This window comes from Neoarius graeffei, chromosome 14 (genome assembly GCF_027579695.1).
Source record: "Neoarius graeffei isolate fNeoGra1 chromosome 14, fNeoGra1.pri, whole genome shotgun sequence".
NCBI lineage: Eukaryota > Metazoa > Chordata > Actinopteri > Siluriformes > Ariidae > Neoarius > Neoarius graeffei.
This window is the reverse complement of record NC_083582.1, coordinates 49862837-49879112: the sequence shown is the minus strand read 5'-3', so window position 1 is coordinate 49879112 and position 16276 is coordinate 49862837. Positions and strand designations below refer to the sequence as shown.

At 39.5% G+C, this 16276-nt stretch overlaps 1 protein-coding gene across 2 annotated transcripts in view; it reads right to left on the bottom strand.

The window, feature by feature from the left end:
* Positions 1-10172: 10172 nt before the first annotated feature.
* Positions 10173-16276, bottom strand: part of gabrz (gamma-aminobutyric acid type A receptor subunit zeta) — a 60386-nt gene continuing 54282 nt past the window's right edge. Inside the window, exons 7-10 of one of the 2 annotated variants that reach the window (XM_060938995.1) lie at positions 13386-13523; positions 13148-13300; positions 12818-13011; positions 10173-11089 (exon numbers count right to left, since the gene is read on the bottom strand). In XM_060938995.1, the coding sequence (XP_060794978.1) occupies positions 10754-11089; positions 12818-13011; positions 13148-13300; positions 13386-13523 (821 nt within the window). In that variant the 3' untranslated portion in view covers positions 10173-10753. Of the gene's footprint in view, positions 11326-12817; positions 13012-13147; positions 13301-13385; positions 13524-16276 lie in introns of both variants that reach the window. The other variant, XM_060938996.1, reaches the window with a different exon arrangement.

The following is a 16276-nucleotide window of genomic DNA, read 5'->3' as shown; positions in this document are numbered from 1 at the left end:
ATAGGAGCATAGTGGGGGGTGTTCTTTTTTCCTCATCTTTCCTCATGTTACTACTGTGTTTCTTTTTCTTTTATCCCTGTCTTCCTGTCCTGTTCCCCCTCTGTAAGGACAGGTTGATGGTCAATTTCACTGGTAACAGTGATAATAAAGGGTTCATTCATTCATTCAGTTGCACAGTCTATACTGGAGTAGTGTCATTTTTATGTTGCTATATCACTATGCTCTCAAAGTTAGCGATTAGCGACTATTGTGCTTAAAAATAGTCTCATGCAAGGCAGAAAATGAATATTCATGAGGAACCCTTGGGGATGGATTGCTGCCTCACTGTGGGTGTGAAAACTAAAAATAAAAGACAATAAAATTGGGCTCTGCGTAATACCCTGCATACATCCTGCAAGCAACTGAAATGTCAAAACACACCAGCATGGACTCACACCCCACATGCTCTTGCTTGCACCTGAGCATTAGAGGTTGCAAATAGGCAACACCCAAACAGCTATTTAATCTACATACACTAGTTCTGTTAAATTTCACTTTCAGTAATTAAATGTTTACAGCCCATGAGATAATCCATGCACACAAATATACTGTAACTCATCTCATCTCATTATCTCTAGCTGCTTTATCCTGTTCTACAGGGTTGCAGGCAAGCTGGAGCCTATCCCAGCTGACTACGGGCGAAAGGCGGGGTACACCCTGGACAAGTCGCCAGGTCATCACAGGGCTGACACATAGACACAGACAACCATTCACACTCACATTCACACCTACGGTCAATTTAGAGTCACCAGTTAACCTAACCTGCATGTCTTTGGACTGTGGGGGAAACCGGAGCACCCGGAGGAAACCCACACGGACACGGGGAGAACATGCAAACTCCACACAGAAAGGCCCTCGCCAGCCACGGGGCTCGAACCCAGACCTTCTTGCTGTGAGGCGACAGCGCTAACCACTACACCACCGTGCCGCCCCTATACTGTAACTGTGTGAAAAAATGTTAATTTCTCCAAACATCCACTTGGCGACATCACATAATAACGTAGGCTTTAAGCAACAAAATCAATATTGCTAATGCTTTAAATATATATTCCTCCATACATTATCACATTAGAGTGACATCAATTTTAAATATCTCTGATGTACTGTTCAAATAACAGAGGCAGAGCTAACTTCCATATTAACTTGTACTTAACTCTCTTATCCGAATACTGACCAGTTTGTTTACTGCATACACATGTCTCTGAAATGAAAACAGAATGAGAAATGAGTTGTGCTTGAGGAGTTTTGTGGGTTGAACAGCATTTGTGTGTATTAGGGACACAGCTTTCATAGGGATGGACAAATCAATACTGAACTGGCAATACTTTTTATCCTGAGATTTATTTACTTTTTAAATTCTTGATATATTTCTGAAAAAATGTGTTTTATATACAATAATATATAAATTTAATATATTAATACTGTATACTCATTGTTTTAAATATAAAATGTAAAAAAAAGTCAGTCATAATATTGAGGTGCAGAATAGGAACTACTGCTCCTTCTTCCATCTTCACTACACACACACAGAGAGAGGGGTGTCTGTCAGGCAAGTATGAACAAGAAAAAAACGTTATTAGAGATGTCTGTCAGGCAAGCATGGACAAGAGAAAAACATAGTATTAAGGAAACAGCTTTGGGACCAAAAGGTCTCTGGTTCTATTCCCTGGACCAGCAAGAATGGCTGAAGTGCCCTTGAGCAAGGCACCTACTGTAACCCCCAACTGCTCCCCAGGCTTCCCTGGGTACGTTGTACATCGCTCTGGATAAGAGCATCTGCTAAATACCTGTAATGTAAATGCATTCTTTCTTCCATATTCTCATTGTGAAAAAATGCACATTTCCCCTTTTTATACACTTGAAGACCTTTCAAGGTATCAATATCCAAGTCTTGGTATTACCTGTTATTGAATTGAAGAGAAAATCAATGATATCGCCCATCCCTTGCATTAACTCACCTTCTAATAAGAGATGAATATGTAGTGAACGATCGCTAGTCTTAGGAACATTTGAAACATGTAAGTCGGTGTGTTTAGGCATGCTACTAGCTCTACCCACAAGTGCTTAGCAGTTGCTGGCTACCTAGATATTGTCAATAAGCTATATTGAATGAAGAATCCTCAATGTTGTAGCTTTACAAGTAGCCAAATTGCAATATATTACTGCACCATTCATTTGTTCCTACTTACATAAACTTTAAAAAGTATCTAGAATTTTAAACGTGCATACAGATATCTGACTTAATTCCATACGCAGCAATGAACTGACTATAATGCTCTCTTTCCATATCACTTAATGAACATTTGTCATTTGCATGATGTGTAATAAGCATTAAATCAATTAATCACACCCATATGCCCTCTGAACAAGTAACTACATCTTTATCTCAAATCTGGATGCAGAGGTGTTTAAAAAAACAACAAAAAAAAAACCATGCATGCTGTTTTCATGATCCAGTATGATGGCATACTATTGTATTAGCTCAGGAAAAGCAAATGGCTTCAGTTATCGTCAAGCAGGAACTGGAAAATCCCTGCAGATCTTTAAGGTCTGGTGTATGCAAGCAAATCTGCTTCCTGGTAAGTTACAATGTTGTGAGCTAATGTATGCTGAAGAGGGTAGTGCTTTCCTCTGAGTATGTTATGTTGCCCTGTGACACAGCAGAGCAGCAGTTCAAAAAGATCCAGTTGGTTAATTTCACATGTCTTACAGGAAGCGTGTGTTAGCCTTCATGCTCCTCAGATAAATTCTAAATTAAAAAAAAATGCTAAATTCAGGCAACCTTTACTCACTGATGCATTCATTTCTATATCACCTATCCAGCTGGTGAGCTGGAGCCAATCCCAGCTGACAGTGGACAAGAGGCAGAGTCCACCCTGGGCTAACACAGAGAGACAGACAACCATTCATGCTCACACTCACCTACAGACAATTTAGAGTAGCCAGTTGACCTAATCCATATATCTTTGGACTGTGGGAGGAAACCAGAGCACCTGGAGGAAACCCATACATGCATGGAGAGAACATGAAAACTCCACACAGTTGGCCAGTAGGTTTGAATCAAGAACGTGCATGCTGTGAGGTGATAGTGCTAATCATTACACCACCGTGCCAACCCCTCATCCAGGCTAAAGAAATCAGCACAGCAATGGAAAAGTTCATAGTTGCAGTGGACTCTACTCAGTGGTAGAGTCCAATGTGACTTGCACAGTACAACAAATTATTAGCAGAATGAAAAAACAAAATGGGTGGCCCGGTGGTGTAGTGGTTAGCGCTGTCGCCTCACAGCAAGAAGGTCCAGGTTTGAGCCCCGTGGCCGGTGAGGGCCTTTCTGTGTGGAGTTTGCATGTTCTCCCTGTGTCCGCGTGGGTTTCCTCCGGGTGCTCCAGTTTCCCCCACAGTCCAAAGACATGCAGGTTAGGTTAACTGGTGACTCTAAATTGACTGTGAGTGTGAATGGTTGTCTGTGTCTATGTGTCAGCCCTGTAATGACCTGGCGACTTGTCCAGGGTGTACCCTGCCTTTTGCCCGTAGTCAGCTGGGATAGGCTCCAGCTTGCCTGCGACCCTGTAGAACAGGATAAAGCGGCTAGAGATAATGAGATGAGATGAAAAAACAAAATACTATAATTTAATTGTAAAGGACTTGTGCTTCAGACCCACCCCCTTTAGATTCACACAAGTAAAAGCTTGTCCAGAAAGCTAATGCTTAATTAATTACATTTACTTTAGTTACCCTTGAATGCACAGCTTCTGTTTCATTATTTTCCGCTAAGAGATTAAATGGATGATACGACCACAAACACTTGCAATTATTGTATTTTTGTCACAGTGAATGTTTTAATCAATTTAAAATATAAACCTAAGGCTCATATTCAGGCAACGTTTATTTTTGCTATATTGAAAATGCATCATATTGAGACACCACCATATGGTGTGGTATTGAATTTGACGTTTGCGTGTCAGTACACCCGAGTGTTTATGTATAAGTCTTATTTCATTGCTTTCAAAGTTAGAGAAGCTTGAAGCTAGAGCTGCACTGTCTTGTGTGTGACTAATTACTAATTATGAACAAAATATTACAAAAATAACTAAAACATTAACTACATTTAAACCTCAGTTTCCATTAAGCTGATCAAACAGCTCCTCCATGTGGTAGAGTAACCAGTGAGCAGGCAAGGACTGGTTTTGGAGGGAGGTTTGTACAATCAGATTGCAGTGCATACTTCAAGGAGGAATGAGAAACTGAAAGCTCAAGATAGGGTGAATGAAGGTGGACCTTTTTTTTTTTTGCTTTAATAAAATAAACAACAGCAACGACAATAATAATAATCCATCCATCCATTATCTGTAACCGCTTATCCTGTACAGGGTCACAGGCAAGCTGGAGCCTATCCCAGCAGACTATGGGCGAGAGGCAGGGTACACCCTGGACAAGTCGCCAGTTCACTGCAGGGTTAACAACAATAATAATAATAATAATAATAATGAGACCGTCAATGTGGTGTAGTGGTTAGCGCTGTTGCCTCACAGCAAGAAGGTCCGGGTTTGAGCCCCGTGGCCGGCGAGGGCCTTTCTGTGTGGAGTTTGCATGTTCTCCCCGTGTCCGTGTGGGTTTCCTCCGGGTGCTCCGGTTTCTCCCACAGTCCAAATACATGCAGGTTAGGTTAACTGGTGACTCTAAATTCAACGTAGGTGTGAATGTGAGTGTGAATGGTTGTCTGTGTCTATGTGTCAGCCCTGTGATGACCTGGCGACTTGTCCAGGGTGTACCCCACCTTTCGCCCGTAGTCAGCTGGGATAGGCTCCAGCTTGCCTGCGACCCTGTAGAACAGGATAAAGCGGCTAGAGATAATGAGATGAGATGAGACCGTCAATAAAGGTGTAGCTCACTCCGGCCCTGTCTAGTTCAGAAGTAATGATCTAAAGTGGGCCACCTTGCGCAGTTCTACTCTCAACCAGTCCAGCTCAAATATTTGCCAGAAAGAATCCAAAACGGCGAGGAATTGACTAAGAAGAATCGATTTTTGTTAAACTGCTCATTAAAGCTTAATAAGTCTATAACTTCATTAATAATTGTAATAAAGAAAATCTGCGTAGAAGTTATATGCACCCTAGATACCCCTACCTTCATGCCAAAAAGAATCAAAATCGGTGAAGAATTGAGGGAGAAGAAGCGATTTGTGTGGAAACTGCTCGTTAGGGCTTAATTGTTCCATATCTTCATTGTTAACTGTAATTATGCAAATTTAGGTAGAAGCTATATGCACCCCAGACAGACCTACCTTCCTGCCAAAAAGAATAAAAATCAGTGAAGAATTGAGAAAGAAGAAGTGATTTTCCTGAAATGTGGACAACGGCAGATGGACGGACAACAGATAACACGTGATGGCATAAGCTCATTGCCTGTCGGCCAGATGAGATAATAATAATAATAATAATAATAAACAATTATTATTATTATGCAAAGTTGAGCTACATGTCGATCCTGAGATCGAGATATTGACCTCTTCTGCTCCTCAGACCTGCCTGATCCTTCCTGATTCTCTACGTCTGGCTGGAGTCTCATCACATCGCTCCTGTGGAGGATGGCCCTATATGGACAGTCGAAAGTCGCACTTGGAAGACGCTCTGGACACTTACAGTAATGCTTTTATGTCTGAGAACTACAGTTAACTTGTGAACCTTAGGACTGCAGTTGTCATGAACAGTTTTGCACTCAAGTTTCCATCAGTGAACTGTTTATAATGTCAACAAAACAGACTTCATGTTACAACTATAATGAATTTCCTGGTTTCACAGTTATACTTTGTGACTATATAGGACACAGTTATAGAAGTGAGTTATTTATAATCACGTTGTCTGTTATCACCCAAATGAGAATGGGTTCCCTTTTGAGTCTGGTTCCCCTCGAGGTTTCTTCCTCATGTCGTCTGAGGGAGTTCTTCCTTGCCACCGTCGCCACAGGCTTGCTCATTGGGGATAGATTAGGGATAAAATTAGTTCATGTTTAAAGTCTTTAATTTTCTGTAAAGCTGCTTTGCGACAATGTCTATTGTTAAAAGTGCTATAAAAAATAAACTTGATTTGAGAAAAAGTACGTTTTGGAAAAAAAAGGGCTCTTTAAATGGTTCTTTAAAGGCTCTAAGGGTTTTACAGGGAACCATTGTTGTGGTTTGGTTTCCCCAGATGGACAAATGAAGAACACTTTTATATTTTCTTAATGTATACTTTGTTGTATTGTATACTTTCATTCCTTCATTCACTTTTTTAATGCTGCTTATCCATTGCAGGTGACAGGTAAGCTGGAGCCCATTCCAGGTAACACTAGGTGAGAGGTGGGGTACACCCCAGACAGGTCTCCATGCTATCATAGGGTTAACACAGAGAGACAAACAGCCATTCACACTCACCTACAGGCACTATACAGTTGGCGTAGCCTATGGACTGTGGGAGGAAACAGGAGTACCCAGAGGAAACCCATGCTGGCATGAGGAGAACATGCAAACTCCACACAGAAAGGCCCCAGTCGCCCAGCAGGTTCAAATCCAGAACGTGCTTGCTGTGAGGAGACATTGCTAACCACTGCACCCCATACCCTATTGTATACTTTGTTCTGTTTAATCTTACCAGTTACAGAGGAGCTACAATAAATTAGCACTAATTGATGAGTTGTTTACAGTGATATCTAGGTTTTGACTAGTGCCAGGATCAGACTACACTTTTTCTTCTTCTTTTTTTGTCTTTCACAATGGTCACCTCGTCAGATAATGCAATCATAGTGCCATAAATTCTTGCTGTATCATGGTCGGGGGACTGGAAACTCTACAAGTTTAACCCTGACCAATCATCATTCACATCCTTACATGTTATCGGGGGGTGGGGTGTCAAGAAATCGTCACTCAAGGAACATGTTGTCATAGCTGTCAAACTAGGTGAGAAAACACAAAAAAATCTGACATGCTAGACATTTTGCTCGGGTGTTCTGGGGTGTTCCAGATGCCATATTGCTGTTCTTTGATTATATCACACTACAAGGCCTGTTCATCATTCCTGATGTTCATAATCTCATCTCATCTCATTATCTCTAGCCGCTTTATCCTGTTCTACAGGGTCGCAGGCAAGCTGGAGCCTATCCCAGCTGACTACAGGTGAAAGGAGGGGTACACCCTGGACAAGTCGCCAGGTCATCACAGGGCCGACACATACAGTAGACACAGACAACCATTCACACTCACATTCACACCTACGGTCAATTTAGAGTCACCAGTTAACCTAACCTGATATGTCTTTGAACTGTGGGGGAAACCGGAGCACCCGGAGGAAACCTACGCGGACACGGGGAGAACATGCAAACTCCGCAGAGAAAGGCCCTTGCCGGCCACGGGGCTCGAACCCGGACCTTCTTGCTGTGAGGCGACAGCGCTAACCACTACACCACCGTGCCGCCCATGTTCATTATCAAACTGGAAATATGTTGGCCACAACAAAACTGTGTCAAAATCAGGCTGAATTAATGTAGTCTGGTTTTGGTAACACTGGTAATAACCCAGATTGTTATTCATCATAATTCCACGTTACTAAAATCATCTCCCTAGTTAAATGCTCATGGTACATGATGGTTTGGTGGTTGGGTAGTGAATCCTAAGCCAAAAGCTGAGGAAATAAATGAAATCCAATAATGTGGACTGGTTTAACTAACCATCATCCACATAGCTCTGGGGAGCATGAGAACATGACTGTTAAATAAATTAACTGAGAAGCACTTGAAAAAGTTTGGCAGTGATTTATTATTCATTATTTAAAATAACTCAACATTGAAACTGCAGATACAATTATGATCTAGTTTACTGTAAAACTTCCCACACCATGCACCCTTCCTCACAAGCTGCTGTGGGAATTGATGCATCATAATCTCCCATGCATGAAAAACATACTGGAGCTACATGGCTTATTTTCCACAACACAAGATTCATGCATGAAATGTTTAACTTGCAAAACATCTGTAAAGACCTCTATAGTAATAAGAAACTCTTGCTAATAAATAATGCCTTTGTGGTTTAAAATTTAGTACAAGAGGAAGACATTATATATGTAAAACAATTGAATATTCTGTCCAGTTAATAAAAAAGGTTTCTATCCAAAGGTCAATGTAAGAAAAGATAGTGATAAAACTATTATAAGCCTGCAACCCTCTACAGAACATACACCAAGTTGGAGGGATGCTTATAATAAATATAGTTCAGTATGTACACAAAATAAAACCCATCATAATGCAGCTATTTCTGTTGACCAATATGTAATATTATACAAATTCCAATAATAACTGCTTCAAGTTTCACTCCACTTTTGAAATTTGCCTGATTGTGTTAGTATGTTTGGATGAAAGAAATAATGTTAAACAGTCACACTGAAAAAAAAGAGAAGACATTTTAGCAAGTTAAAATATCTTGAATCTAGTCAATTTTATCTACTATTTCCTATGAGAAGATTACAATAAACCAAATATAAGGTTACTAAGCCTATTTCTAGACATGTTTTACTATTGTTACACTTTAAATTTTCTTATTCTATTGGCAGATAATTTTGCTAATTTAAGCATTAATTTCAAAAAAGAACCAAAATTATCTTCCAATAGAATAAGAAAATTTCAAGCATAAAAATAGTAAAATATGTCTAGAAATAAACTTAATATAGAACAGGGTCATTGTTTCAAATTAGTGTCTTTTTTATCTTTTCCATGGTTCATTTTAGTCATTGACTCCCTTATTAGAATAGAACCGTGCTTAGACACGTATGCACATAATTTAGGAGAGGATGACTCAACTGTTATAGGCTAATTTGACCCCAAGGAATAATTTGGGATGTGTGCCAAAATTACTATCCGGGGCGAACAGCCTGAAAATTACCAATCCAAGATGGCTTTTTTATACTCTTCTAAATTATGTGCATAGGTCTCCCAATTCCATGATTTCATGTTTGAGGTAAGGTTATTCTGTTTTTTCTCATGTTTTCTGTGAAACTGCAATTTTGGCCAATTTTTGGTGTTTTTTTTTTTTTTTTACCTTGCCCTTGACCATAGCTTGTTCCCTTTTCCTTCAATCATGAAAATGGTGTCACTAATGGATTCCCCATACCCAAAAACCCATAAAATGAGGTATAGCACATACTTCTCTGGTGAGTGGTTCAAAAATTTATATTTTCAATATGGCTACCGGCAGCCATCTTGGATTGGTAATTTTCAGCCTGTTCACCCTGGATAGCGATGTTGGCACACATCCCAAGTTGTTCCATTATCTGTTTATCCATCCATCGCTTATCCTGTTCTACAGTGTCGCAGGCAAGCTGGAGCCTATCCCAGCTGACTACGGGCGAGAGGCGGGGTACACCCTGGATAAGTCGCCAGGTCATCACAGGGCTGACACATAGACAAACAACCATTCACACGTACGGTCAATTTAGAGCCACCAACTGACCTAACCTGCATGTCTTTGGACTGTGGGGGAAACCAGAGCACCCAGAGGAAACCCACGCAGACACGGGGAGAACATGCAAACTCCACACAGAAAGGCCCTCACCAGGCGCTGGGCTTGAACCCAGGACATTCTTGCTGTGAGGCGACAGTGCTAACCACTACACCACTGTGCCGCCCCCCCCAAGTTGTTCCTTGGGTTCAAATTAGCTTATAACAGTTGAGTTATCCTCTTCTAAATTATGTGCATACATATCTAACCCAGGTCCTCTACTATATGTCTCTGTGTCTGTTTTGAGATTTAGAGTGTTTGTCTGTGTTTTAGTCTGTGTTAATGTTACCTGTCTCTGTTTGTATATGTATATGACACTTTTTATTTTATTTATTGCCATCTTGGTCAGGACTCCCTGGAAGAAGAGATATTGTATCTGAATGGGACCGTCCTGATAAAACAAAGGATAAATAAATAAAATAATGATCTTATATTTGGTTTACTGTAATCTTATAAGAGGAAATAGTACATTTGACTAGATTCAAACTATTTTCACTAAGATGCCATTTTTACATTGCATGTCATCGACATAAAAAAAAACAACAACATTGCAGTAATGTTATATAATGATTCACTGTCACACTAACTTAAGCAGTAGAGTTGAGGGGAAATGCAGCTCCTTAAACTAATAATCAGAAAATCACTTGGAGATATTTTTTTTCTTCTTGACGGCAGCAAGATTTAGTCACAAAACTCAACGACATTGACTGTTCAAATAACAATGACTGAAATCATCCATATAATGCTACCTGCGCAACATCTAATAACATGCACTGAAATATTTGTATTCATGTATATTAAAAATGCATTAAATCTTTGGTCTTGCTATTCACTATTACATCACTGATCCTGCTTTATAATATGTAGAATTTAAAATAATTAGTCGCATTTTTGTTTCACATTTTCATTCTTTTAGTTGCATTGTGTGGTCTTGTGTTGTCACGTAAATTCTACTGAATACAAATGGTATATATTTCTCACATAAACATACCTTCAGGAATCAACACTCATTAAAACTCTGTTACAGCCATGACCATCCTGTAGGACAAAATGAGGAAAAAAATTGCATACTACATGCATGAGTCACATGTAGTATCTGCAAAAACATGCTCAGAGAAAAGTGCATTAAATCCTTAAAATGCTGTGACATATTGCAGAGATATGAAACCCTCACACGCATAAAAACACACACTAAAAGTACAGGTAGTAGGTCCAGTAGAGCAGATTAATGAAGATGAAGGAGAGAGGGAAGGTCAGACGTGAGTAGTTGTCAATATAGTGTGGGTTTTCCACATGGCAACAGTTCAGGAAGCACACAATGCGACGCAGCAGTGACACCGACTTGGCGCAGCCGCTTTGGTGCTGGGAGGAGGGCTTCTCCTCTTTAGTGTGACTGGAAGTGGGACTGCTAGTGCTGCCACCACGGGATAGTATTTCCTCCCTTCTGCGTACCCGCAGAGCCTGGCTGCCGATGGATGTGATAATCCCATTCATCTCATCCTCACGTTCCTGCATCTCCTGTCCATACTGACAACCAATGAAGAAACGTGGAATAATTCAGTAGATATAATGCAGAGTAAGTGGGGAGTTGGGGATTTTTTTTAAACAGACACAGGTCCTTTTTTCAGTGTAGCTTAGATGATATAGACAATCTATGATGATGATGATGATGATGATAATGATGGCAATAAAAATGTTAGCAGAATAATCATATTCCTCTCCTCATCATAAATCATCCTGTAATGATGGTGATAAGGATGATGCTGAAAGCAAGAACATGAACAATGTGAAGAAAACAGTGGGTGTACCATTCTAAATCTGATGGCTCAGTCATGTTTTCAAATTCAATTTTTCCAAAATACTGCCTGTTGGGCACCTCATATGGCAAGCGCAATGTTGAAGTTGCATTTCCCTGACTCCCTGAGTTTTTTTTTTTTCCGTCCCATTTGTTACAAGCTGTTTTTGGGGCTAGATACAATTTGCCACCTTTCTTCAATATTAGGTGGCTAATATATAACCGCAACTGAATTCATTATGTTATCCATAACAAATAAGCTACTAAATGTCAATCAGATGGTTGGTGAATGATATAAGGTTGGATGTAAGTTGGTGGAACATTCATGGAACATCATAGAATTAACCCCTTAAATATCCAGGATCCATAGGTGCGTCCCGATTTAATTCCTTACTCTTAAGAGTAATTACCTTTCCTATTAGTTTCACTGAAGTTAGTGGATAATTCATATTATTCTATCCACATTCACTGTATATGAGCAATCGCGCGCTCTGATTGGCTATTCTACTACTCAGATATCAGCTCATATACTGTGAGTAGAGAAAAATAAAATGGCAGCGCGTGTTGCTGAACCAACCGAGGACGAAATAAAAACTCTACTCGAAAACAAACCCCCCAAAAATACAAAAATGCAACAAAATATGGAATGAAATATTTGATGGTAAGAAGGTTTTGCTTTTTTTTCCAAGAATTATTATTATAGTATTTTTCACAAATTGCTACTGTCATTTCACCAGTTTGTTTACATTCTTCATCTTTAAGCATTAAAATTTGTTGAATTTTTTAGACTGGCTCAAAAGCTCAAAGAAGTTTAAAAATTACATCACTGAAATATCCAAGGAAGAATTAAATAAATGTCTAAAACTATTCTATACCTCGACACAACAGCAAGACGGTGCTTTAAACAAAAAAACGACAACACTAAAGTCAATTCATGCAGCCATCGACAGGTTTTTAAGAAGTCCACCTAAGCGGAAATGATTTTGTCAGACATTTTGCATAAAGTTTTTATTTATCAAATTTGCAAAAAAATAAAAATAAACATGCTCTGTTTCTCAAAATCGAGTGAATGTGGATATACTAAAACAATTATTCCACTCAATCTCATCGTACATGGGTTATAGCCAACTCGGCACTGTGCACCTCGTCAGCTATCAGCTCATGTATGACTCAATTTCATGGAATAAGTGTTAAATATTAACTGAATAATAAGCCAGAATGCACATGGTTTTAAAGGTCAATGAGAAGAGTTGAATTTATTGCACATTATCTAACCACACCTCTTGTTATTGCATTAATTCTAGCCCCACTCCATTTACACAACTCTTCACCAGATTATTGCCTGCACTAACAGTGCCAAAAATACACAACACTACAACCTTATGCTTTATTTCTATGCTTATGCCATGACCACAATAATAGACTCCAATATAAAGTCACTTAGGAAGATAAAGTCTTACCATATATGCATTGGCAGCATTTGGTTGGTGTAAAGTACAGAAATGCGCCACAGCATACTCTATGAGGGCACCAAAGATGAAGCTGAAACAGATGCCCAGGTACACATCAATGGCTTTAATGAAGCAGTTAGCATTGGGTAGAGAAGTTCGTGCACCCATCATCAGCGTGGTCATTGTCAGGACTGTGGTCACCCCTTTGGTCAATGGAAAATCATTGTCAGAAAATATATACTATCATAAACTGGAAGGAGATATACTGTAACAATATAGCATAACTGTATACTTTTAGCCAAATTAAATGAATTACAGACAGGATTTCTCTGTCCATACCTATGCAGATGCGAGCAGGGACAGAGGACTGACTGATCCAGAAGGACACCCAGGACAAAACCACCAGGGCACTAGATGGCACATATGTCTCCAGAATAAAGTAAAGGATGCTTCGCCTCAGCTGGAAGTGGAAGATCAGCTTTGGGTACCTGCCTAAAATGATGTGACAAATCAATGCAGTGTGCATTGCAAAAGTATAAGCTGGTTGTGGGCACTGAGTGAGATAATAGACACATACCTGTCTCATACACAGCCTCAGACTCTGAGGTATAGTAGTCCTCTAGTGTATACTGCGCCAGCTGCAGGGTATCAAGTCCACTAACTGAGAGGTTCCCACGTGTCCAATAAAACACCACATCTTTCACATTATAACCCCCTGTCGGAAGGACACATGAAAAAAAGAGGAAAAAGTATCATCTCATAACCTTAGTGCTGAAAGACAGATATTCAACCAGCAATATTTTATGTTACTGGCAGTCTATCAGGATGAGAACAATCAAAATGAATGAGAATTCAATAGGTTAGGGACATTTGTGAATCAATAATATTATATAAATTTAGATTTCACCAAAAGCAGGAATTCGCAGCAAGTGTACTCATCAATCTGTGCAACTGCTAGTCCACCTAAAGTGTGGACTAACATGTATGGTTTAACTGTATTACCCTTTTTGCGAATAAACTTTTTGCACTAATTAGTTAATTTTCTGCCAGTAGACTATAAACTCACCCAGAATCCCCCATAGTAGAGCAGATAAGCAGATGAATTGTGCACAAGATGATAAAAGCATGAAACTTTCAGGGTTTGTTCTTGAGGGCATAACAATTAATTTAAGATCTGGAGGCGCTCTCAGTTTGACCTTGGAGGTCAATTAGAGGTCATTGAGGTCATCAATAGGACATTTCTATGCATGAGAGCTGAAATGGGTGTGTTTTTGGGAGCAATTTTGCTAAAAATGTACAGTAAGTATAAATATGCATGTATTAAGGCATAATCAAGTAAATAAACATAAATAGATATACACCCATAGAGGTAAATGAATGAAATAAACAAAAAACGTAATGATAATAACGTAAAATTGGGAAATGGCAGATGAACTGTAACTGATAGATACCCAGGTAAACTACATAAATTTAATCATTATTTTTATCATATATATATATATATATATATATATATATATATATATATATATATATATATGTGGCAGATGCTGCTAAAAAGGGACTTAAGAATGTGTTAGTTAGAACAGTGGATTCAGATGTGGTCATCTTGGCAGTAGCTGTATTTCAGAAAGTTGACCTTGAAGAAATGTGGATAGCCTTTGGAACTGGTAGCACTTTCTGCTATATTGGCATCCACAAGGTGGTTGCTGCTCTTGGTCCTTCCACTAGCGATGCTTTGCCTGCATTTCATTCTTTCACTGGCTGTGATACAACATCAGCATTCTGTGGCCGTGGTAAAAAGACTGCTTGGGACACGTTGCTTGTGTACCCAGAAGTCACGGAGGCTTTTCACGAAATGTTGCAAATGCCACAAGAACTGAGTGACCTGTCTTTGTCACAGCTGGAACGCTTTGTTGTTCTCATTTATGACAGAACAAGTGAATGTGTAGGTGTCAATGAGGCATGGAAACATCTTTTCACACGAAAGTCAAGATCGTTGGAAAACATCCCCCCTACACAAGCTGCTTTGAGACAACACATCAAACGAGCCATGTATCAGGCTCATGTATGGAACCTTGCCTTGGTTATTAGGCCCCAGTTGCCAAGTCCTTCAGACTGGGGATGGGTTAACAGTGACGATGGATGGCAGCCACTTTGGACAACACTACCTGAGGCTTCACAGTCGTGCTATGAGCTTTTGCATTGTGGTTGCAAAAAGGGCTGTTGTGGTCACTGCAAATGCAAAAAGGCAGAATTGAAGTGTACTGCCCTTTGTGCATGTTCTGGAGACTGCAATGATTAGAATACTCACATTAGGCCTGTATCACTTGTATCACTCATTTGGAAGTCATTTTACAATTACAAAGTATATACTGCTTGGCAATATGCTACAAAATCATAAAAGTTGTTGAAATTGACATAACACATCATATATTTTAGAGTGACCTTCATCTTAACCTTGACTTCTAAGTGTAATATCACTATAAATGGACCCTCATGACCTAGAAAAATGGAAATCCACATGTAATTACAATTTTTTTCACACTTATATGATAAAATGCCCCAATTTTTAATCCTGTCCATTGAAATTGCACATAACAAGGGTCGATGACCTCTAAATGACCTCCAAGGTCAAACTGAGAGCGCCTCCAGATCTTAAATTAATTGTTATGCCCTGGAGAACAAACCCTGAAAGTTTCATGCTTTTATCATGTTGTGCACAATTCTTATGTTTATAGGACCTTAACAGCTCTACTACCCAAGGCCAAGACATATTTTACAAGAAAGCATGCATGGATATGTGAACAGTAAAATAGCCTTAGCTTGCTGGCCTTTTCAGAACAATTCTGGGTTGTTGTTTTTTTTAATCCCCTCTGCTGAACTTACAGTACTGCTGTCAAATGTTTGGGCACTGAGATGCATAAGCATAGAAAATGTTGCCCTATGCAGAATATACAGTGAACTGGTAATAGCACCGCATGCAGAGCACATTTAGGAGGCAGCCCCAGGTGCACTTTGTGTCATGAACTACAGTCTTAGTAAGTTGAATATTAATTTCAGATACATCACGAGTGCATTTTGAGGCTGCATCAAGTTATGTTTTGCATCATGCCTCCTGACCTACAGTCTCTTCCAAAAGAATTGGAACAGCAAGGCCAATTCTTTTGTTTTTGCTATACACGATACACATTTGGCTTTGAGATCAAAAGATAAATATGAGACAGTCGATCAGAATTTCATTTCATTTCCTGATATTTACATCTCGACATGTTAACTTAAAACACAGCATCTTTTGCTTAAACCCTTCCATTTTTAAAGTGATCAAAATTATTGGAATGTGTCAATGACAAGCACTGCACTTGTTGTGCAGGTGTGCCTTGTTAGATTGACTGATCGTTTAAACAATTAATAGCCCTGAATGTCTACTCTTGGTTTGAGCCCTGTGTTTCACCTGTGAAGACTGCA